The sequence below is a fragment of the Vipera ursinii genome (assembly GCF_947247035.1).
Source record: "Vipera ursinii genome assembly, chromosome: 5".
Taxonomy (NCBI): Eukaryota; Metazoa; Chordata; class Lepidosauria; order Squamata; family Viperidae; genus Vipera; species Vipera ursinii.
This window is the reverse complement of record NC_139518.1, coordinates 83,723,884-83,748,642: the sequence shown is the minus strand read 5'-3', so window position 1 is coordinate 83,748,642 and position 24,759 is coordinate 83,723,884. Positions and strand designations below refer to the sequence as shown.

The window sequence follows — 24,759 nt, the reverse complement described above, 5'->3', positions numbered from 1 at the left end:
TATCACCGTGCGCCGGCGCCTTCCACTGCTACCGCCACCATGGAATCCAACCGGGACGAAGCGGAGCGTTGTATTGCTATCGCGGTAGCCGCAATCAAGGCCAATCAGACCGAGAAGGCCCGCCGTTTCTTGGAGAAGGCCCAGCGGCTGTACCCGTCTCAGCGGGTTCGCGGTGAGCGGGACTCAGGGAAGGGGGTGGGGGTGGGGGAGGAGGCCTAGATGACTGAGGCCTGGGGTAGCCGGCCTGACCTCTCACCCGTATCGCGCGTGAGCAGAAGCGAAGGTGGCGTGAGGCACCTTGGGACTTGAAGTCCCCTCGCTCGCTGGGCAAGAGAAAACGCAAGTTGGGAAGGGGGCCCTCGGGGGGGGGGGGAAACTTTCACGGCCGGCGCAGGGGACGAGGGGAAACCCGACTCAGCGAGCGGGGTTCGTGTTGTGGCACCGAGAGACCAGGACGGGTATCTTCCCTGAGCTGAACTGAGAGACTACAACTCCCAGCGAGCATTGCGCCCAGGGTGAAGGGGGCAACCCCGCGCTGATGGCCCCTGGAGTATGCCCCCAATTGCAATTTCCCCCCCTGCCGCTCGGCGTACCTTCTCCTACTCCCCCTAACCCTCCCGCCATCTTCAGGGCTTCCCTCCCGGTTTGGGACAGGCGCGGTTTAAGCATTCTTCTCTCTTCCTTCGGCCTTCTCTGCTGGGGATCTGCGACCCCCCCCCCCCTTTGCCAGCCTTTGTAGGTCTGGGGTCGCTCTTGCCCCCCCCCCCGGAGCCTTTCAGATGATTCTGGACTGAGCTCTGGGCCTGCTGGGCATTGGCCGGGGCAGTTGGGTGGGCAGCAGTCAAGGGAAGACCCTCTCCAGTTGGGTTTGATCCCTTGGCGCAGCGTTTCCCAACCTTAGGAACTTGAAGATGCGTGGACTTCAACTCCCAGAATTCCCCAGCCAGCTATGCTGGCTGGGGAATTCTGGGAGTTGAAGTCCACGCATCTTCAAGTTCCTAAGGTTGGGAAACGCTGCCTTGGCGGACGCATCAGTGTAATCTTCAGGGTAACAGTATTTATTTTACTTATTGATTAATGGGATTTCTATCCCGCCCTATCTCCCCGAAGGACTCAGGGTGGCTAACAACAATAACATATAAATAAGTACAGAAATTAAGATCAAAATAAAATTAAAATCATCTGTGTAATAAATTAAAATGAAAAATAAATTAAAAATTGTAAAATATAATTAAAATGCCTGTCAGTCCAGGTCAGCCAGGTGGAAAAGGAGTGTTTTGAGGCCGCGGCGAAAGGACTGGAGATTTTGGGCCATCCGAAGCTCAGTTCCATAGGGCTGGCGCTCCCACAGAGAAGGTCCTTCCCCTGGGGTTCGCCAGCCGACATTGTCTAGCCGATGGTACCCTGAGGAGGCCTTCTCTGTGTGAGCGTACTGGGTGATGGGAATTCGTTCCCGGTAGCAGATGGTCCTGCAAGTATCCCGGGCCTAAGCCATGTAGGGCTTTAAAGGTAAGTACCAGCACCTTAAATCTCACCCGGAGGGCAACTGGTAACCAATGCAGCTCATGGAGCAGAGGTGTTATATGGGAGTATCGGGGAGCTCCCATCACTACCCGTGCGGCTGCATTCTGCACCAGTTGAAGCCTCCGGGTGGTTTTCAAGGGCAGCCCCATGTAGAGAGCATTATGGAAACCGTTCCCTGTTCCCGTCTCCCGAGGTTTTTTTTTTTATATATAATATCCCTCTGTAGCCTACAGCTGTCTTCCTACTCTTCTATCCAAGCATACTTTCTCCCAACTTGTAGGAAAGTTTCAGGGTGACCAAGATTGGCTAGATGCTGTCCTCCCCATACACACCCTAAATGGGCTAATGGGAACTGGGGTCCAAACATTTGTGCTCAAGTTGCCTGGCCCTGCTAAGATGTCATCACTGTAATCTCTCCCTCCCACACCTGAGTGTCCTTCTCATCCCACTCAGGAAGAAGTATTTGGAACCAGCAACAGCAGTCAACCTAATTGGGCTTTCAGTATCCCAAACAATATATGGTACATTTGAGTACATGATGTTGCAGATCATTGTAGGGAGCTATTGCTTGTGCGCTTCCCAGAGACAATTTGAAGGACGCTGGAATATTTTGACTCTCCGTTTGTAAACAGCCTAGATTTGTGAAGATACCGTAGATAGATTTCAAATAAGTATATTATTATTTTCTTCCAAAGTTTAAATAGATGTTCTGATGTGCCACTTCCTTCCAATCCTTTACTTCACTGCCTCAGTCCTTTATGCAGATTGAATAACGGAATAAGAGAGTTGGAAGGGACCTTGGAGGTCTTCTAGTTCAACCCCCTGTTCAAGCAGGTGACCCTGTACTGTTTCAGACAAATGGCTGTTTATTCTTTACTTAAAAGCCTTCAGTGATTGATGACCCACAACCGGTGTAGTGACACCATTTCTGCCTTATCTTTCCCCTTTCCCATCTTCTTTGACTTTTCTGCTTAATTATTCATTTTCCACTGACTTCTTGGAGTCCAGTTATTTTTCGGCCCCCATCTCTCAACTAAAGAGCTCTTGCTGCAAGTTCTTAGTTCTCTAAATAAAACTTGCTGTCGTAACATTGATAAATGCAGACACATAACTCTGATTAACAGCTATAATAGAAAAATTAAAAATATTGTAGCCTATTAACCTTTGAAGCCTTTTATAATTAAACCAAATACCATTATATCAGAAAATATTTAAAGAGATTGTATAAATGCTGCCTTTCAACTTCTCAGATACCTCAGGAAGGATAGTGATAACTGCCTCCAGAAAAGGGCCTGTGCTCTGAATAGTTATTCTTTTTTTAATTAGATTTACCGGTATATTCTGCCTTTAGTTCAAGAGCTGAAGTTGATATACAGTGCCCTGTGAGATAGCTCTCTGATAGCAAGATATTGACTGGCACACATCAGTCAGTGAGCTTCTGTGGTTAAGGGTGGACTAGAACTTGGATCCCACTTTAACCTCTAATCACATGAGCTTATATATGGATGTTTTTTGGTCCACTGGTATTTGCAAGAGCAGTTAGATTTGGCTATTACAACTCTTTAAAAAAACCCTGAAGGGTGCTAATCCAACAATTTATTTTATTTATTTACCTAATGAGTTGGGGATCAGACTGATTATATGTTTTCTAGTCAGTTACTTTGAAATACATGATCACTTCTATTTTCACTTTACATTTTTTTTCTTTCCTCTTGTACCTTACTTATTCCCTTTAAATACTTACCCAAAGGAGAGTGATTTGGTGAAAAACCCATCAAGAAAAATACTCCTGCCACCTTTCCACTTGTAATTATGAAAGAAGGCTTATCTACATGCAGAATTATGTGCATTTACAAATTGTATTTGGATTGGGTGTAAATAAAGTAGGAAGACACTGAATGACTGCATTCTCTTTGTGTATGTTCATGGTATAATGATTTGATGGTTGAGGGTTTTGTGCTGATTCTGTGGAAGAAAATATTTTAGAAATTCGGGAGAGCTGTATGTAGTCTCTACAAAGGATAATAGCTCATTGAAATTAATTTTAATTGATGTGCTTTGAATGTTATAAGCATATGCTGCTATTCTGCCTGAGATTCCTCCTCCTCCAATTATTGTTACTGTTTTCTAGCATATTTTGTAAACATGGACTTTTATATTGATTTTTGCCAAATTCGAGAATTGCTCAGTTGGCAAAACAGCTATCAAACATCTTTAATAAGATACTTTTATTCTGTAGAGGTATGTTGTTCTGAATAAACAAAACCAGTGTTGAAACTTTTGGAAGCGACATGTAGTACAAAGAGATTTAAAGCAATCTGATTAATCCCTTGCATAATACATTATTACAAGATGTTTAGAACTAGGTTATTTAAAATCACTTTCTAAGGATATGAAAACTCCTGCATTCTTCATCTCAGTCTCCTTCAGAATTGGCCTGTTAATTTGAACTTTTTTGGGTGCTATTTCCAATTATTAATGTTAAAAAAGCCTGTAGAATCTGGCACAACCAGAATTGCCTGTAGTAATGATTTACAGTGCTTGGACAGGTTTCCATTGCAGGTATTCTAATTACTAGTTATTTAAGGTTGTACAGATTAATATCAAAATTGGAAGCCTGCCCATTTCCGAATCAACAGACAGCACAGATTTACAGGAGACATGTTTGTGGCAATGGCTGAATTTCATGAACCAGTATTCTTGCTATTTCTCATTGCACTACAGATAGTCCTCAACTTACAACAGTTTTTTAAATGACTGTTTGAAGTTACAACAGCACTGGAAAAAGTGACTTTTTCACACTTACAACTGTTGCAACATCCCTGTGGTTGCATGATCAACATTCAGATGCTTGGCAACCGACTCCTATTTATGATGGTCGAGGTGTCCCAGGGTCACAGGATCACCTTTTGCGAACTTCTGACAAGCAAAGTCAATCGGGAAGCCAGATTCAGTTAAACGATCATGTTATTTACTTAATTAACCACTGCAGTGATTAACCACTTAACAACTGTGGCAAGAAAGGTTGTAAAATGGGGGCAAAAGCTCAGTAAATGTCTCACTTAGCAACTGAAATGTTGGGCTCAGTTGTGGCCCTAACTCGAGGACTGTGTGTAATTGTAACTTCTAGAGCAGGGGTCTTCAAACGTGGCCCTTGTATGACTTGTGGACTTCTACTCCCAGAATTCCCCAGCCAGCCTGCCTCACTGAGGCTCAGCTGTGGAATGGCCATCAGGGTATGTTCCAAAAAGAAGGGAAAATGTGTTTCTGGCCAGTTCACCTTATTCTTTTTATTTATTTATTTATTTATTTATTTATTTTAATTCCATTTATATCCCGCCCTTCTCCGAAGACTCAGGGCGGCTTACAAGCTTAGCAGTAGCCTTCATTCTATGTATATGCCTGCTTATTAGGGCTTTCACACCCCCCCCCCCAAGCGGCATTATTACAAAGTCAGCTTAATTGCCCCCAACAATCTGGGTCCTCATTTTACCAACCTCGGAAGGATGGAAGGCTGAGTCAACCTTGAGCCTGGTGGGATGCGAACCTGCACTAATTGCAGGCAGCTGGTGTTACTTAAGGAGGCATTAGCCCACTGCTCCACCAAGGCTCCACCAAGGCTCTCAATTGATATGTCTTCCTTCTAAAGAGATAACAAAAGACACCGTGTATGGCTACAGTCTTACATGTATTTTTATTTACAAGTATGGGATCCTGAATGTACTTTTCCTTGAGTTTATGACCATTCGTTCTGCAAAGGTCCAGACTGGATGTGCTCTTGTTCCAGCAACGGGAACAAGAGAATGGTGAAGATCAGCTGGGGTGGCAGAGCACACCAGAGGCATGAGCCTCGGGTGTGCAGGGTGTCGAGGGGGGGGCTGCGTTGGGAGTTTTTGCACTATGGTGCTGGCTGGGCTGGGCTGGGGCCTCGTAGAACAGCTTCAGCTTCACATTGCACTGTGGCTCTGAGGCTTCTTGTAGCTCCAAAGCTATTAGTTTGCCAAGACGCTCCTGGGCCACAGCGAGGCAAGCAGCCCCTGAGCCCAGGTGGTTTTGGGGCCGCTTGCTGCCCCTAAGGCAGACATGTCAAACACAAGGCCCGGGGGGCCGGATCCGGCCCGCGAAGTGGTTTCATGTGGCCCGTGAAGCCATCCTGGAAACAGTGAGGGAATGGCCCCCACTGCCTTGGCCCTGGCCCAGAGACCCTCCTCCTGCTGGAGACCCTCAGATCTCTCCCACTCCTGCCCAGGCCCCCATAGGCACCCTTGATACCAACGATGTAGAGCTGGCCACGGCCACCCAGTAGGCCATAGGCACTCTAGCCACGCCCACCCAGTAGGCCACGCCCACCCGGCCCCCTGAGGGCAACCGCAATGCTGACGCGGCCCTCAATGAAATTGAGTTTGACACCCCTGCCCTAAGGGGTGCGGGGCCACCAAAAAGGGCAGAGATGGGGTGAATAAGCAATTGAGGGGAGTTGAAGGGGAAGCTGTCCCTTATCTTGAAAGAGCTGAGGCTCAAGGCCAAGAGGGTCCAAGCCAGAAATGGCTTTGATTGGCATGGATCCTTGGCTAACGACCAGTGGGATTTGGTTAAGGACAGACAGCAATGGGGAGTGGCAGAATCATTGTCACCGTGCTTTGCAGTCACGTGATGTCACGCTTTATGACTGTATCACTTAACGATGGGAATTCCGATCCTAATTGCCATTAATAACTCGAGGACTGTGTACCTGTATCAGGAAGAAATGGAGGATTCTTATGAAAGTGAGCTCCAGATCTCTTAATGACTTCTTTCCAGCAGGTTCGTGTGGGTCTTAAATAGCTTTACAGACAAAGTGGCATTTTGTGGCCACCAATCTGAAACGTAATGATTTTAAAATGGTGCTCTAAATCCTCAGTTCATAGAAGCGGTTCATTTACATGCCATGGTTAAATGCTCTAAAAAGTTGCTGAGAATTTGAGTTCTAATAAATGAGAGCCAATCAAGGCCAGTTTAATCTCAAAGCTAAGACTGGATTCCAACTAAAATTGCTCTGGAAAGTTCCTTTCCAAGAGTGGATTGATTCTTTCTACTCACAGGTTACTCAAGGCAGCCTCACAACAGAAACAGAGCGATAGCGCATAACGTGGATGCATAAGCTGTTTATGGATAATAACTGAAAACATCATCTTTTTTCTCACAGCCTAAACACAGTTACCTCCTTAGCCTGTGAACTGGGAACCACTGGTAAAGAAGGATCTTATTCCCTTCCCAAGCTTAAAGCATAAAACTCTGGTATTCTTTTAGGAAAAGTAAGAAAGTGGCAAGCTTCCCGCCCTTCCCCCCCAATGGCATTGTGCCACCTTTAGCTGATTTGTATATGCTTGCTGCTTTGCAAACTACCGAGTAACATATCTTGCTGGAAATGTTGTTGAATGGCCCTTTGAAGTACGATAATACACACCACAGTGCAGTGAAAACAATAAGTACAAAATAATCCAAGCAGAATACAAAACAGTGTCAGTTATTTCAAGCTACCATAGAAGAATTGCTGTAGTAGACAAATCAAGTTCTGCACAACTTGTGGTTCCATCTGGTTTTTTTTTAATCAAAAGATAGTTTTGTTGGGAAAAGTCATGAGGGCTAAGTGCATTTTATATAGTTTCACTCCCTTTAGCCAGGGAGCATTGTCAATGGTATGTTGGAATTGTAATTCAGAAGCATATAGAAAACTCTTGGCTTCTCTATCCTGCCCTAGTATCCACCCAGTAAGGTGGATGCAATCATAATTCTGTTGGAAGGATTAATGATAAATAGATTGCATATAGTAGGCTCCCTAAATTCAAAACATGTTGTTGTTGTTGTTAGTTGTGAAGTCGTGTCCGACCCATCGCAACCCCATGGACAACGTTCCTCCAGGTCAGGGGTGTCAAACTCAATTTCATTGAGGGCCGCATCAGCATTGCAGTTGCCCTCAGGGGGCTGGGTGGGTATGGCCAGGGTGGGCGTGGCCTACTGGGTGGGCGTGGCTAGAGTGCGTAAGGCCTACTGGGTGGGCGTGGCCAGCTCTACATCGTTCGCATCAAGGGTGCCTAGGGGGGCCTGGGCAAGAGTGGGACAGATCTGAGGGTCTCTGGCAGAAGGAGGGTCTCTGGGCCAGGGCCAAGGCAGCGGGGGCCGTTCCCTCACTGTTTCCAGGATGGCTTCACGGGCCACATGAAACCGTGGGCCGGATCCGGTCCCCGGGCCTTGTGTTTGACATGTCTGATCCAGGTCTTCCTGTCCTCTGCCATCTTCTGCAGTCCATTTAGGCTCACGCCTACTGCTTCAGTGACTCCATCCAGCCACCTCATTCTGTTGTCCCCTTCTTCTCTTGCCCTCAACCTTTCCCAGCATGAGGCTCTTTTCCAGTGAGTCAAATTCAAAACATACCACTTAGTTCAAGTGGATCAAGTGGGGAAAAATACTCTCTCCAAAACTCTGGAAAATCATAGCCAATCCAAATGGACAAAACTAGATGATCTGTCTCCAAATAAAGCCATTTCATCTAGATTGGCTAGGATTTTGGTTTATATGTTAACCAGCACCGTGATTATTGTTGTTTGCCAATTAATAGGGAAAAATGAATTTTTTATATTGTTGTAATTGTTGTCTTTGGTTTTGGCTTTGCAAGAATATTAACATTATGGCAGGGCTGGATCAGGTGGGGCTGTTATAAACTCTTGAGATTGATGTTCTTTGCCAAAGTGGAATTAAATTACTATGTAATGACTGTCATACCTGGTTTCTGTACATTTGGAGAGGTGGTAGCTACTGAGGTTTTGGAAATGGATGTAACTAACATTCCCTCTGCGATTACTCCATTATATGCACTCTCTTTTCCCCCTTTATTTTAGACATTCCAAATGTAGCCTATTAAAAATACAGAAAACCTCTAGATGATAGCAAAGCGATAGAGAAGACTCATTGTTGCTTTCTAGTGGTCATCCAGATTTTTGCCACCCAGATAAGTGTCTTCTGTATTCCTCTAACCATTTCTGTGGTACTGAAACATTCACTTACAAGGTTTACTCATAACATTAAGCCAGAATGTAATTAGTTTCTGATGTGAGGGGAATTCACTCTTGATAGTTCAGTGTTACAAGTTAGCCAAATCATTATGGTTTGTTCAAAGAAATGTGATTTAAAAGATCCTGATGACTGTTATGTATGAACACCACAAAATTCTTGGCATGAAGTAGGATAAATGAGGATCTTACCAGCAGTATTAATTTAGGCGTTGTTTGTTGGTAAATGCTAGTTGCTTATTCTGATTTCCTATTTGTTTAGTATGCAGGTTTTTTTTAATTGATTTAAAAATTTATGTTACTTATCTTAAACACATTTCTAGCAGCTAACACCCTATCCACAGAAACCCTAATGTAATAATCACATAAAATTCTAGGCACAGCAAAAATACTCATAAGGATTAAATGACTATATTTTGCCATTGTATAATATAATTGTATAATATGTATACAATTTTAATTTTGAAAGGTGTCCCATTTCAAGAACATACTGTACAGGAATAAGTATTCTGAAAAATGCTGTACTGGTTCTAATACATAGAAGAGAAATTCTAGGGTTTTAGAAAACAATCTTTCTGTTTTGAGTTTCTAATGTTTTCCAAGAAATCTTGAAATCTGCCCATTAGTATTAAGCAGATTTTTACACTCGCTGCTCAAAAAGAAATGACAAAACTGCTGGAGTCTTCTGAATGAAACCAAACAAAAGCTTAAGGAACAATTGATTGGTTGCAATGAAAAGAATTGTCAACAAATTACACGTATTAAGTGACACTCTTTCTGTTTGGGTAATCAGTACAATGTAACTCGGCCAGCCTGGTATTATTGGAAATACAGTAGGTGTATTGAGAAGTGGAGTGAGAACATTTGGCAATGATGGAGGGGGCTTGTGTGTGTGTGGGAAACATAAATTTGTGAAAATGGAACCACTGGATCAATGCTGAACCTTTTTCCTTGTAGCCCTGTTGGACTCACTCACTAAGAACAAACAGTCAGCTGATGACCATTCTCAGCCCAAGGAATCCTACAACCTCGGCAGTCAAAAAAGGACCGAGGATTTTGCTTCAGCCAATGGAGAAGCAGGCGGTGATACCAGCAAAGGTTACACTCCGGATCAAGTGGATGCTGTGAAGAGGTAAGCCTTAGTTAAGATTCTGATTAACAGACCACAGTTAAAATCATAGAACAACTTGTTGGTCGTAGTTGGAAGAGCAACTATGGGATGTAGCCAGTGGTGGGGTTCAAATATGTGAACAACCGGTTCTCCGTGTGGATGCCACTTCCAGAAGTCCATTCTGGGCCTGGGCAACAAAAAATTAGCTACCGGTTCTGCCAAAGTGGTGCGAACCAGCTGAATACCACCAGTGGAATATTTTATTCGGCCAAGTGTGATTAGACACACAAGGAATTTGTCTCCAGTGCAAAAGCTGTCAGTGTACATACAAAACAACAGAGTTGTAATAATGATAATAATGATACCAATAAGAGAAGGTAGTAGAGAAGATGAGACGGATAAAATGCAGCCATACTAAATGGGTACATAAGGCAGTACTGCATGTTGATCAATAGCAGCCTCAGTCTTTGGGGAAGGGAGAAGGAATTCAGAAGAGGTCTGACAGGATGAGTTTTCTAAGTAGGGGCTGACAGTATGGATAAAGACCAACTGGTTAAGTGTTTGTTCCTTGAAAATGACTTGTTTGGCTTCTTATAATTTGCTTTTTAAATTACAACGAATGTGGCTTGAAGTGGAAAGATACATAGCTGTTAAATAGGACAATAATTTTAGTGGTCTTTTAATCTAGATTTTGGATTTATTTTTTTTTATGTCCAAAGGTTTTTTGTTGGGTTTTTTTTTTAAAAAGCCTTCCTCTTCTGTTAATATTTAGTCTGCAGAGTTCTTGCCTTTAAAGCAATATAGGTATGTGCCACTTGGGGGCACCATTTCCACAGGGTTGAACAATGAGGTGTTCTTGTCTGTCTTTTCAACTTTTAGGGTGAAACAATGTAAAGACTATTATGAAATTCTGGGCGTCAGCAGGGATGCCTCTGATGAGGATCTGAAAAAGGCCTACCGGAAATTAGCTCTAAAGTTTCATCCGGATAAAAATCATGCACCAGGTGCCACAGAAGCATTTAAAGGTAAAAATACCCCTTTTCTTTCAAGAAATGTATCTTTACACCCTGAAAATTGTAGAAATCCACCAAAGGCGGCTGTTGTTGGTTTGTAATCATGAAAAAGAAAGTGGAAAGAGTACAATAAATTGCCCCTTGTTATGTAAAATGCTCTTAACAATCAAGTAAAAATTAAGTTGCAAAATAAATGTACATATGATTAACTTATTCACTTTATGCATTTGATACAGAGACCTCTCAATCACTTTCTATAACTGCTGCAAGAAAGGGTAGCCGTGGGATCTACATAGCATATGAATGGGTGGGTGGTGTTTATTACAATCCCTAGTAATTTGGTGCATAAATAATTTAAATGAAGAGTTGGACTTATCTATAGGTGCTTAAAAGAAACATATGCCCAACTGATTAAAAGGTTCAGTTCAGTTCAGGCTGGCACATGACTGCAATCCGATACCCTCTTCTCCATGAGTTAGCGCCATTGCAATTGATATGTCTTCCTTCTAAAGAGATGACAAAAGACACTGTGTATGGCTACAGTCTTAGATGTATTTTTATTTACAAGTATGGGATCCTGAATGTACTTGTCCTAATGTGTCAATCAATCTGACTGTATCCTGCTCCCATGGAATTTTTTGTCTGAAAAGTTACATGTGAGATTTTAGTGCAGTCTCCTTGATTTTGCTGTGGCAGTTAAGATTGTGCCTAAATATTAAAATGCTGAAATGATCCCTCTGTGATCTTTATACTTAATTAGTGCCATGGGTTGCAACTAGAAATTAGTAATTAAAATTAAAACACAACTTTAAAATTGAATTTTAGTTTGTCGCCTGAGCATCTACTATTTTTGTTTGTTTGATTGTATCCCACCTTTATTATTTTTACAAATAATTCAAAGTGGTGAGTATATCCAACACACCTTCCTCCTCCTATTTTTCCCACGACAGCCAACAACAATATGCTGAAAGAGAGTGACTGGCCCAAACTCACCCAGCTGGCTTTCATGGCTAAAGCAGAACTTAAACTCAAGGTCTCATACTTTCTAGCCTGGTGCCTTAACCATTAGGCCAGGGGTCTTCAAATTAGGCCCTTTTATGACTTGTGGACTTCAACTCCCAGAATTCCTCAGCCAGTGTGCCTGGCTGAGGAATTCTGGGAGTTGAAGTCCACAACTCATAAAAGGGCAAAGTTTGAAGACCTGTCAGAATCCATTTATATTTCATTTCTAACTATCTCCTCTGAGCTAAAACCAAATCTCACCTTCTCCTGGATTCTGCCATATTCCCAAGGGGGAGAGGGAATAGGCATGCGGGCTTTATTGCTTTCACTTCCTCCACTAATGTAACCTTTTGTTTATTCGCCTTGTTTGCTATCCATTACAATGTAACAATATCAGGTATCTCTCTGAACTTTTTCTCCTTTACCAGGCAACTAGGAAAAGGGGTGGGGGAAGAGACACAAACCTCCGGGATCTGGTTTATTTCTCCAAAGGAGGTGTGAAGAGCTGTGGAATGATCGTGCTGCAAATGGAATCAGATTGACATTATTTTTCCTTTCCCATGATGGACTTACCACCTGGAGATTGGCCGGTCGGGAACTACCTGGATGAGCTGTGGGATGGGGTTTGCTTGGGGACACTTTAAAAATATCGATCTGTGAGGGAATCTCTCAGATCCTGTCTATTATGCCTGCTATCTCCTATTTATTAGTAAAAGTTCCTGCTTGGAAAAAACTGTCTCCAAGCATTCTACTTTCTTAAGATGTGGGTGAAGTAGGTCCTGTCATTAGACAGGATCTGCATTAATAGTCAACCTGGAAGGAAGAAACTTACCGGGGGACTTTGCAAAAAATACAGTGTCTAGCAACTAGGCAGGGAAGGAAGAAAGCCCTATGGAAAGGGAACCTCCCCCCCCCCCGACCGAGATCCCACCAGCTATCGGGATCCGAAATGTCATATTCCTCAAGAAGTGGTGGAGATGTGTGACCACAAACCTCGGTGGTTGATGGGCATTGGAAGAAAAACCGAGTGGGAAAAGGTATTGAGAAAAGTGACCCTGATACGGGGCATCCACCGACCCGAATGGAAGCAAGAGATGAAGAAATCCCTGCACGTTAGCAAAGAGGAAGGGAGTTATGCACCACACTCAGATTGGATCCTAGAGAAAGCTATTGACCTGATGAAAAAAAACCTCGGTTCTCTAAGGGAGGAAAAACCTGAGCCCCGCAGCCACACCAGTGCCTGGACCTGCAGCTGGAGAGACACTGGGGGGGGGATTCGGAACCTGTAGTCCCGGAGACATCCGCTAAACAAGTAGCTACCACCTCAGCAGCCCCCACTCCCCACCAACCCGCAGATGGTGATCAGGATGGGAGGCAATACCGCCAGTGGTGAAGGTACCGATCCATTCAAAGACTCCTGCCGCTGGAAGCGAAATTCAGAGGGGAGCCGCCACGCTTGCGGTTTTTCCTAACCCAAGTCCTTAGTTACATGGAAGAATACAGACGGGACATCCCCAGTGACAAAGCCCGCATCCGTATCGTGCAATCCACCCTGGACGGACCGGCCGCAGACTGGGTGGTGAACCTGCATGATTCCAATGCCCCAGAGCTCAACTATTTCAACTGTTTCATCTCATTTTTGAGAAAGCGATTTGAGGATCCCCTGGCTGATTGCAAGGCCCATGAGAGAATCAAAACGGTGAGGCCGGGCAGACACCCGGTGGCTGAATATACACAAGAATTCCAGGCCATTGCCAACAAGCTGAACTGGCCGGAAGACATTCTCCTTAGCCATTTCAAAGATGGTCTAAACTACGATCTGTATGATGCTTGCCTGCCTCGAGGGGACCCACACCACCTCTATGACTGGTATGTCCTGGCAGAGAAGGTGGAGATAGACCTACTGAAGAGGCACCGCCGAGGAAAACCATGGGCCTACCTGCCCCCTGAGCAGACGTGTGAGCCAGTGAAACCACCGGCTATGGCTAAGAAGTCAACGGGCTGTTTCAAATGCGGGAGAGAGGGCCACCGTGCCACAGAATGTAGCTCAAAAGCCCCTCAGCACAAATCAGATCCATCACTGGCCAGGAGATCAGGGAAGTTCCCAGCCAAACCAAAAGAACCCACCATGAGGGCGATAGAGGCTGTAGAGTCCCCAACCCCTGCCAAGGAAAAAGGGAACTCCAGCCTACACCGCAGGGGCGGTGGACACCTCAGAGGACAGTTCAGAGGGCGAACCCCTGGTATGGATCCATTCCACCCATCCTCAAGACAGTGACTATATTAGCTCCCTCCATGCCTGAAGCTGTCAAAGTGAAAGCCTTAGTAGACTCTGGCTGCATCTGCTGCCTCATTAGCCCGACGCTAGTGGGGAACCTGGGCATTCCGGTGAGGAGACTAAAGCAACCAATCTCATTTGGCCAGTTAGATGGTTCCATAACGGGGGGGGGGGGTGCCAGCTACCCTAGCGACCTTACCAGTCCAACTGTCCCCGGGGAACCATGAGGAAGATATATCATTTATAGTGACCCCAGGCATGGAATGCCAAGTGATCTTAGGGCTGGAATTGTTAAAGAAATGGAACCCCTGGGTAAATTGGAGGACAGCATAAATCAATTCCTGGAGGGGGATCGTGCGAACTTAAAACCCCAAAGGCTCCCACCAACCCTATGAGTGGAGAAAGCATCAGTGGGAGAAGAGAAGGGGTTATTAGAAATACCGGAAGAATACCGGGACCTTGCTGAAGTTTTCAGCGAGGAACGGGCAGATGAGCTCCCTCCTCACCGACCCATGGAGTGTGCTATAGAAATCAAACCCGGGGTAAAACTCCTGAAGCCCAGGCTGTACTCCGTGAGCCCTAAAGAGATGGAGGAGATGGAAAGATTCATAAATAAAAACTTAGAAAGGGGATTTATTGAACCTGCCAAACCCAAAGTGGCTGCCCCGGTCCTCTTTAGGGAGAAGAAGGACGACACTTTATGTTTATGCGTGGATTACCGCACCCTGAATGCAATTAGTGAAAGTAACCTGTATCCCCTACCTGTCATGAAGGACATGCTATCCCACCTATCGAAAGGAAGTATTTTTACCAAACTAGACCTAAGAGAAGCGTAATACCGTGTTAGGATCAAGGAAGGGGATGAATGGAAGACTGCATTTAATTGTTCAATGGGATGCTACCAATTCAAAGTTTTGCCGTTTGGACTACAGGCGCCCCCCCGCAGTTTTTATGCAATTAATCAAGTGCTAAGAGAGCACCTATTTAAGGGAGTCCTGGTTTACTTAGATGACATCCTTATCTTCACCGAGTCCAGAGAGGAGCATATTAACCTAGTCAGAGCTGTTTTTTAAAAATTGTGGGCTGCCCACCTATATGCCAAATTATCGAAATGCGAATTCCATCAGGAAAGAATAGACTACCTGGGGTATCGCATATCCCTACAGGGCATCGAAATGGACTCTAAGAAAGTCAGGGCAGTATTAGAATGGGTACCCCCCCCTGCACAAAGAAGCAATTACAAAGTTTCCTGGATTTTGCAAGCTTCTACTGCCAATTCATCCCTTTGTTCGCCCTAATAGCGCTGCCCCTCACGAAGTTGTTAAAAATGAAGGCCCCCCCAGTGAAATCCAGCCAGCCACTGTAATGGACAATGGAATGCCAAGCAGCATTTGAGAGGCTAAAGAGACTTTTTTCTGCCGAACCCGTACTGAGGCACCCGAACCCGGATAAACCTTTTGCAGTACAGGCAGACGCAAGCAATGTGGCAGTGGGAGCTGTATTATTACAAGAAAATTATGATGGGGCACTGCAACCATGTGTATATACGTCCAGGAAACTCACTGAGACAGAAAAACGCTGAGCTGTGTGAGAAAAGGAGGCTTACGCTGTGAGGTGGTCATTACTTATGTGGCATCATTTCCTTGAAGGAAATAAAATCCCCTTCCAGGTCTGGACATACCACAAAACTTGGAAGTGCTAAAAACACCTAGAAAACTCACTCCTAAGCAAGGGCGCTGGTCTCAGCACTTTCACCAATTCTGTTTCACACTTAAACACTTGCCGGGGGGAAAAGAATTTCCTGGCAGATGCACTGTCTCGCATGCCCCAATACAACAGCACACCGACTCTAAACCACTTATGCCCAAACCACAGCTGGCAATGCCAGTAACCACCAGGGCCCAAGCTAAAATAAAGCTGTCGCTGGGTAGCCAAACTGGAATCGAATTCTGAAAGACTTTGGAAACAGATGAATGGTTTCAGTAAAATAGACATGTGTGCACAATCAAAGACGGGGTGCCCTGGATGGGGGAGAAGTTATATATACCAGCCACCCAGAGGGTGAATTTCATGCAGTTGTGCCATGATACAAAATCAGCAGGGCATTTTGGATTTGTAAAAACTTTACATTTAATTAAAAGGCAATTTTGGTGGCCATTCATGAAATAGGACATAGAAAGCTACGTGGCCAGCTGCCCAACGTGTGCAACGGCTAAGAGGTTGCAAGGGAAGTCGCCTGGACTGTTACAACCAGTGGCGAACCCCTCAGCTCCCTGGAAAGGAATATCCATGGATTTTATAGTGGAATTACCAGAAAGCAATGGAAACACTGTCATCTGGGGAGTTACGGATTTGTTTTCCAAACAAGTGTACTTTATCCCTTGCCAAAAGATTCCCACCGCAAAAACCTTAGCAAAACTATTCATGCAGCACATTTACAGACTGCATGGGGCACCGCAACACATCATATCTGATAGAGGAGTGCAATTTATGTCAAAAGTTTGGAAGGAATTTTTATCCCTCTTAGGAACCACTCAGGGACTGTCATCTAGTCATCATCCTCAAGGGAACAGCCAATTGGAATGCTCTAACTCAGTAATTGAGCAATACTTAAGATGCTTTATTAATTTCCAGCAAACAAATTGGACGGACCTATTCCCTTTTGCAGAAGTTGCTTACAATAACGCAGTCCACTCCAGCACAGGCTACACTCCTTTTCAAATAGCCACTGGTCAAAGTTTCAACCCTATGCCAGAACTAATCCCAAATGAACCGGAAATCCCATCACTGAAAGAATGAATTGCACAATTGGAAAACACCTGGCCAGTGGTTAGGAAAGCTTTAGACGAAGCTTGACAAGCATAGGAGAAATGGTATATTTATCCACAAATACCTAAAATCCCTACAATCCTGTAAAAAACGTGGGCCAAAATATATAGGACTTTTTCCATTTAAAAGAATTATAAACCCAGTAACAGTAGAATTAGAACTACCCAAAAATCTTAGGCAAATACACCGAATTTTTCACTGCAGTTTGCTGAAAGGAGATCAATAGTCACCCTTACAGCCAACCCCCCCCCCCCACCTTCAATCATGGTTGAAAGAGAACAACACTTCGAGGTAAAAGAAATCCTAGATTCTAGAAGGTATCACAGAGCAACTCAGTACCTAGTAACATGGAAATACCTTCCCTCCACAGAAAACGAGTGGGTCCATAAATGTCACGTCAGAGCACCGAAACTGCTAAAGAAGTTTCATAAAGAATACCCCAACAAACCATGCTAACATCTATATTTTGTTTCCTCTACAGGTGGATCTCTCCTATTTTTAAGGGGGCCAGGATGTCAGAATCCATTTATATTTCATTTCTAACCTTAACCTTTAGACCAGGGGTCTTCAGATTAGGCCCTTTTATGAGTTGTATACTTCAACTCCCAGAATTCCTCAGCCAGTGTGCCTGGCTGAGGAATTCTGGGAGTTGAAGTCCACAACTCATAAAAGGGCAAAGTTTGAAGACCTGTCAGAATCCATTTATGTTTCATTTCTAACTATCTCCTCTGAGCTAAAACCAAATCTCACCTTCCCCTGGATTCTGCCATATTTCCAAGGGCGAGAGGGAATAGGCATGCGGGCTTTATTGCTTTCACTTCCTCCACTAATGTAACCTTTTGTTTATTCGCCTTGTCTGCTATCCATTACAATGTAACAAATTGCTTTCTATACTAGGCATCTGTCTGAACTTTTTCTCCCTTAACGGGCAACTAGGAAAAGGGGTGGGGGAAGAGACACAAACCTCCGGGATCTGGTTTATTTCTCCAAAGGAGGTGTGAAGAGCTGTGGAATGATTGTGCTGCAAACGGAACCGGATTGACATTATCTTTTCTTTCTCATGATGGACTTACCACCTGGAGATTGGCCGGTCTGGAACTGCCCTGATGAACTGTGTGTGTGTGTGTGTGGGGGGGTTTGCTTGGAGACACTTTAAAAATATCAATCTGTGAGGCAATCCCTCAGATCCTGGCTATTATGTCTGTTATCTCCTGTGTCTTAGTAAAAGTTCCTGCTTGGAAAAAAATGTCTCCAAGAGTTCTACTTTCTTAAGATGTGGGTGAAGTAGGTCCTGACAAGACCCCTGCATTAGACCAAAGGGGCTGTACTTTTTGAGCAATAATACTGAAGGGTTAATTGCAGCCATGAAATTGCGAAGTTGTATCAGGATTTGGATCACAGCAATGGACCTGTGTATTCCCTTTCAGGTTTTAGACTTAGCTTCTAACTCTTAGTTGGAATCAGATTAAAACTGCCCTTGTCTAGACATCCGCAGTATATCTAGCACAAAACTAACATTGCACAGGTTTCTTCACTTGTAGACTTTATATTGTTATGTTTATTGAAGGATTTTCCAAGATCCATATATCACAACTGTGATGCATGAACTAAATAACACTTTAGCCTCTTTTACTGGACCACCTTCCAGTTTATCTTGAGCTAAGTATGTTTTATTCCTCTTGTTAATCTTTCAAGAGTTTAGTATTCTTTCTCTGGAAATGGCTTGGTTAATACTGTTCAGTCACTGAAGTCAGTTGATCCTTTCCCATTTTGCAGTGCCAGATGATAATGGTGTTATTTTACTGTTTAGGCCTTGCTTAAATTAATCATGCTTCTTAGTTTTGCAGGATGCACCCATGTAAGTCAAATTCTGCACGTAGGTAGTTTTGACATGTTTTCAGTAGCTGTATTGTTAATAAATAGCAAGAATGTAAGAATACACCTAGCTCTGATAAAATAGAAATATCATATTTTACATTTTTAGCACGTTGTATTTTGAAGTTTCAGGCTTCTGTTCCCTTTTAGAATTCCTTTCCAGTTAAACCATGGCCTTGATCACTGAGAGGCAAACAAAATTAATAAGTCTTACGACTCCATTGAAAACTATTAGACCAAACATGAGATGAGTTTGCGTTGAATGTAGGCATATCTCTTAAAGATAGGTTTGTTCTTTTTTAATTAAATATTACATAGAATTTCTTTTACACAGGTACCTAATCCCTGGCATTTTTCAGGTTGACTGTTCTTAACTTTTGTGGTTATAGCTTATTGCAGATTTATTCCTCTTCTAGTTATGCTTTTTTTTGGTAATGCTGCGAGGCTGTCAGTATTATATTACTGTGTTTTAGCAATATTGTGCTTAATCATGGAAGCATAAGTCTGAACATCTGATAATTACGGATGGGAACTGAAGTTGACAGTTTTGTACAAATGGGAGAACTAATTTGAGGAATAAAAATATTAAATATAAGGGAAAAGAAATATAATTTATATTAGCAATGAACCTGAAACCAAAGCAAACAACAACAACATGATTATAGAGATGAATTTTCCCATAATAATAGTAATGTTGGTGGTTTCTGTGTCTCAGCTAATTAAAGATATTATATTCATCCTGAGTTCATTTCTGTTGTATCACAGTTCTTGCCATTTATTTTACTCCGTAGCTGTTTTCATTTGCATTTCTGGTTATTCCAAGATGAAGGTATTTCCTAGAATATTTTTTTCCAAGGAAGAATATTCACTTCATGAAGTGAATCATAGTGATGTAACCAAACTGAAAGGTCAGTAGCAAAGGAAGGAAGGGAAAGTAAGAATCAAAAAGGAGCTAGAATAAAACGTAAGGGATTGGTGTGAATCTTCATTAATTGAACTTAAATCTCATTGAAATCAGTGTGAAGGGTTCCTCCCCCTCATATGTCTTATTTATTTCCCAATAATTGGTCTAGTCCAGGGGTAGGCAACCTCGGCTCTTTTATGACTCATGGACTTCAACTCCCAGAATTCCTGACTCAGGAATTCTGGGAGTTGAAGTCCATGAGTCATAAAAGAGCCGAGGTTGCCTACCCCTGGTCTAGTCTTAAGCTGTGTTTCATTTTGTTTCTGAGGAACTGCCTTTTTAAAGATTCGCCAAAAGCCAACTCACTTGTGTAATAAGAAAAATCCAACACACGCTAAGATTCCACTTTTAACTAGTATTCATTTTGGAATACAGCTTTGTATACATGGCAAAGTCTTGTGAGAAGGTTTCAGACCTTGCAGTCTGAAAATAATTGGAAACTGCTCATAATCTGCAGTAATGTTAAACAACATAAGAGCAGTAATAATGTGCCCTGCTAATCAGCTGATAAACGTGATGGTCATGTGACAAAATGAACATATGAAGACAGCTCCAGAAAGTAGCCAGAAGATCCAGTCTTTGCACCAGCGGATGCAGTCTTTCTTTCCTCTACTTTCCCCTTGGAAATATCTTTTATTGAACAAGTTGAACTGAGTTTCAGAAAAAAGGATGAGATGTGGTTATCATTATTTGTTACTCAAATGGTTTCCTAGATTCTCAAGATACTGTAATGTAAATGTATCGGGAACTTTTCCTCTGGGGTAGCTTGCATGAACGTCTTCGGAATGGTAGAGGCCACAGGCTGAAAGAGATGATGTTACGAGTGATAGCTTTGAGCGGAAGATGGAAGACCCTGGACATTTCCTGATTTGTTCCCTCGTAATCACTGTTACGAAGGGACGCGGTGGCTCAGTGGGTTAGGACGCTGAGCTTGTTGATCAGAAGGTCGGCAATTTGGCGGGTCGAATCCCGAGTGTCACGTAACAGAGTGAGCGCCTGTTACTCGTCCCAGCTTCTGCCAACCTAGCAGTTCGAAAGCACGTAAAAATGCAAGTAGAAAAATAGGGACCACTACGGTGGGAAGGTAACAGCGTTCCATGCGCCTTTGGCGTCTAGTCATGCCGGCCACATGACCACGGAGATGTCCTCGGACAAGCACTGGCTCTTCGGCTTTGAAACGGAGATGAGCACCGGCCCCTAGAGTTGGAAACGACTAGCACGCATGTGCGGGGGAACCTTTACCTTTTACCTTAATCACTGTTAACACATTAGCTGTTGTCAATGAATATGACTATTTTCCTTCTTTGTTACATTTCAGCCATTGGCAATGCATACGCAGTCCTGAGCAATCCAGAGAAAAGGAAGCAGTATGATCAGTTTGGAGATGCCAAAGTCAGCTCTTCGCGACACGGTCATACAGATTTCAACCGAGGCTTTGAGGCAGATATTTCCCCAGAAGATCTCTTCAATATGTTTTTTGGTGGTGGTTTCCCCTCTAGTAAGTTGTGAATTTTATGCATCTGGCTGGCAAAGGGAAGGCTCTAAAGGAAAGGGGATGCCTCTGAGTTGGCCTTTCTCCTACTTTCCGTGAGGATGGAGTCCAGAACGAAAGTGTGACTCGGAGAAGGCAAGATTACCATTTGTCAAGCCAGAGGGCACAGTGCTGATTGAAAGGCCTAGGCCAGCCTTTCTTGACAAGGCAGTCTTTGAAACTTCCTTAAAATTACAATGAAAATTTGATAATGTATTTAACAAACAAATACACATGTGTCCTGTCATCCACCACTAACTGGCTCACGGGGCTATCCAGTTGGACGGGATGGGAATTGCAACCAGGGCCCTCCAAAAGATCGCCCTTGTGGGGGATATTGATCTAGGTCTACAATGCTACGAAAGTTTCTCTTAGGTTTCACGTGCTGGACAGATAACAATAATGTTAGAAAAATGGTTATTGGAGATAGAATGTGCCGAGACTATCGGTCAGGTTGCATGACATTTGGAAAAGAGAGGTATTTTAAAGTTATTTCCTGTTCCTGGGGCCCAGCCATTGAGAATGTAACCTGATCTAAGTGTCTTCAGGCTAGTGGTTGGTACTGTTGCACAGTTACCCGTTGTAGCTGAGTATGAAGCTATAGACAGGAAAGGACTCCTGTTGGATGAGTTCTGTGCTTTGCTATGGAGAAGGAATGTTCCATTCCTCACTATTAAAGGATCAATTGAGAAAAACAAAGCTTTTGCTGACTTTTTATCTTGAGCTCTTGATCTTTAAGACATGCACACAGAGATAGCTTTTGTCTAATCTCTCCTAAGAGGACGGGTGATCACCTTTTGGGGGATCCGGAAGGCATTTTTCTTTGTGTAAAATTGGCTAGAACACAGGTATGGATGGTTGAGTCCAGTTGAGGTTGCCTTGTAGTGTGTAGCTTAGCATGCTTGTTTTGCTTGAGTTTTTGGAACAATTTGCTAATGCTTTTGATTGCAACTGAATGGAAATAATGCTTTTGGTTGCAAAAATTAATAGAAAAAACTTAGAAGTCTTTGCAAACTTTACCATTATGTGGAATCTAAGCCAGGATACAAATGTCCTATTTTGATGTTGGTAAGCAACTTTCATGTTTGTACTCAGTTTTTATACAACAATGATTTTCCAATTCCCCCCCAATCATAATATTAATCCACAAAGAAATACTTGTTGAACAGCAGTATAGATTTATGTTCAATATCCCAAGTATCGACAAACATGCATTTTGTGAGATCCACTCCCTTTGAGCATTTTTATAATCAGAATTGCTGGCAACTCATGAATTGCATGTGTCCATGAGCTTCTGGCTGTGTGCTGATTTCAGCTTCAGAATCACCTTGAAAACTTAAGCCCAGTGTCCAGATAATATTCTTTGACTTTCCGTTTTCCAGGTTTATGGCCATTTAACCTCTTGATAACTTTTTTGCGGGCTTCCACTTGCAATCCCTGCAGAGTTGCTAGGCTCTCTCCTAAACCTTTATAGTTTGCACGGCACGCCTTAGCTTGGCTGTTGAAAGCACTGATGATTTATTAAAAACGTAAACCCTTCTATAGCAGTGGAATTGTGAGAGATTCACAGATAAGATGGCTGAGTGGAATAGATTGCTAACGGGAGTAGAAAAAATTTCCAGGGGCAGGGTTGTCCCAATTTAACCAATTAAAACTTTGCCTCATCCAGTTCTGTCTGGCTCATTGGTGTTTTAGTGGAGCGAGGGGTCAAGGAGGAGAGATGGAGATCATGGTCCAAATGATGGGAAATGGAAGGAAGCATCAGCAACTTAAGAGAGCAGAAAAGGGAATAAAACGCAGCAACTCAGTCTGCAGGTTTTTCAAGATGTGAGGAAGGGGTTTCCTTGAGAGGCTGGGGGTGGCATACTTACCTAAGTCTCCCTGGCAGGCTCCACCTTTCATAGAGAGCCCAAAGGAAGAAGACGCTGCGATTACAACATCTCAGTCCTCAACAGAAAGCCTCCGAGAGTGGTGGAGCCTACCCGGAGAGAACGCCAGGGAGAATCGCGTGAGATTAACCTCCTCTGGGGATCAGCACCCTTTAGCCAAGGAGTTGGGGACCCAGAGCAGCCATCTGAGGCTACTTGTCTTAACAGCCAGATGGTGGAGCAGGTGGGGGAGAGAGAGAGAGGGAGAGAGAGAGAGAGTGGGTAAAGGGCTATAAAAGTCACTGGACTGCTCAACCTTTACCACCACTTTATTCCCTGAGCGAAAGGCTTACAACTGTCACCAAGAGCCTTCCTGGAGAACGGAAAATAAGAGTCAAACAACACTGAGGCTACTACTTTAATCTCAGTGGTTGGACTTTGGCTTCTATGCTTCATGGCCAGGAACGGAGCGCTCGGCGTTTTATAAAGCCAGTGTCCAAATTAGCTCGCGCCCCCCCCTCCCCCACCAAAAGAGCCCAGTCTGCCTTTGTTATCGTTATCGTTACCATTCTTCCCTTCGATCATCACCACCTCAGCTGTCTTTCCTCAACTTGGTAGCTACAACATCCACAATTCGCAGACAATCTACTAAACTGGATTGTGTTCAGTTGAAAGCCCCCAGTTAAAGAGGGGCAATTTTAAGAGCTGCTCTCTATGATATTTGGTGGGTGGTCTTCAACCATTTCTTTAAAAAGTGTCTTTCTCTCATAGGTAATGTACATGTATATAGCAACGGCAGGATGCGATATACCTACCACCAGCGGCAAGACCGACGAGAACATCAAGGCGATGTAAGTTGAAGCAAGGCAGAGGAAGAAATTAAAATATTTCAGAACCTGCACAGATCTGTTCCAGTCAAATGGTATTTTGCTATATTGTTTATGCCCATATGGGTCTGTTGATTGTTTCCTTTGCTAATCCAAAAGTGCAGGAGGGGGCACTTAGTTAACACTGGTTTTCAAAAAAGGCAGTTTTCATTGCCATTTATGTGTAGGAGTATAATTCCTGCCTAATGCCAAAGTAACAGCACTATTTGTGCTTTGTAATGCATTGTGCTGACTGTCTTTGAAAATGTGTTTTTTTTCACCTATGGAATCCTGCAAACAGAAAAGTAAAGAGTCATGCCTTTCAACTAATCTTCCTTAGCACCTAATATTCAGGAACAGTCTGCCTCTGATATTGGAGTTAGCATGGAGTCATTCTGATTGCTATCTGTTACCGGACTTAACTTCCAGAAAACAAAAGCTATGAAGCGGAATGTCATTTGTTCAGTGTTGGCCTCTACCACAGACTCTCTAGTAGAGTCATTAGGCAAGGATCGACTCCCAACCTCCTACTCATACCCATTCATAAAACAAGCCAAATGTCATGGGTGGAACCCAGGGCTGCGTGTCTATCAGAAGATTGTTCATTAGAGGATATGTCTAGTCCACTCACACATCATCCAGTTTTTCTCCTGGAGTGCCCCGATCCAGATAGGGTAGGAATATTTGATTATCCAGAAGTCAATCTTCTAGAACAGGGGCTGTCAAACTGCCGGCCTGCAGGCTGGTTGTATCAGGCGGAGGCCACGCCCACCTCAGCTCCAGCAATGCGGAAAAAAAGTTATGGTACGTCGCGACACGTCACGTGACGCGGCGAGTTCGACAACCGGG

The 24,759-nt window shown here is 43.6% G+C and overlaps 1 protein-coding gene across 2 annotated transcripts in view; it reads left to right on the top strand.

Annotated features, from left to right (window-relative positions):
* DNAJB12 (DnaJ heat shock protein family (Hsp40) member B12) overlaps positions 1-24,759 on the top strand; it is a 36,613-nt gene continuing 11,854 nt past the window's right edge. Inside the window, exons 1-6 of one of the 2 annotated variants that reach the window (XM_083364806.1) lie at positions 1-172; positions 9,531-9,705; positions 10,564-10,709; positions 20,964-21,143; positions 23,065-23,184; positions 23,816-23,895. In XM_083364806.1, the coding sequence (XP_083220932.1) occupies positions 40-172; positions 9,531-9,705; positions 10,564-10,709; positions 20,964-21,143; positions 23,065-23,184; positions 23,816-23,895 (834 nt within the window). In that variant the 5' untranslated portion in view covers positions 1-39. The remainder of the gene's footprint in view (positions 173-9,530; positions 9,706-10,563; positions 10,710-20,963; positions 21,144-23,064; positions 23,185-23,815; positions 23,896-24,759) is intronic. The other variant, XM_083364807.1, reaches the window with a different exon arrangement.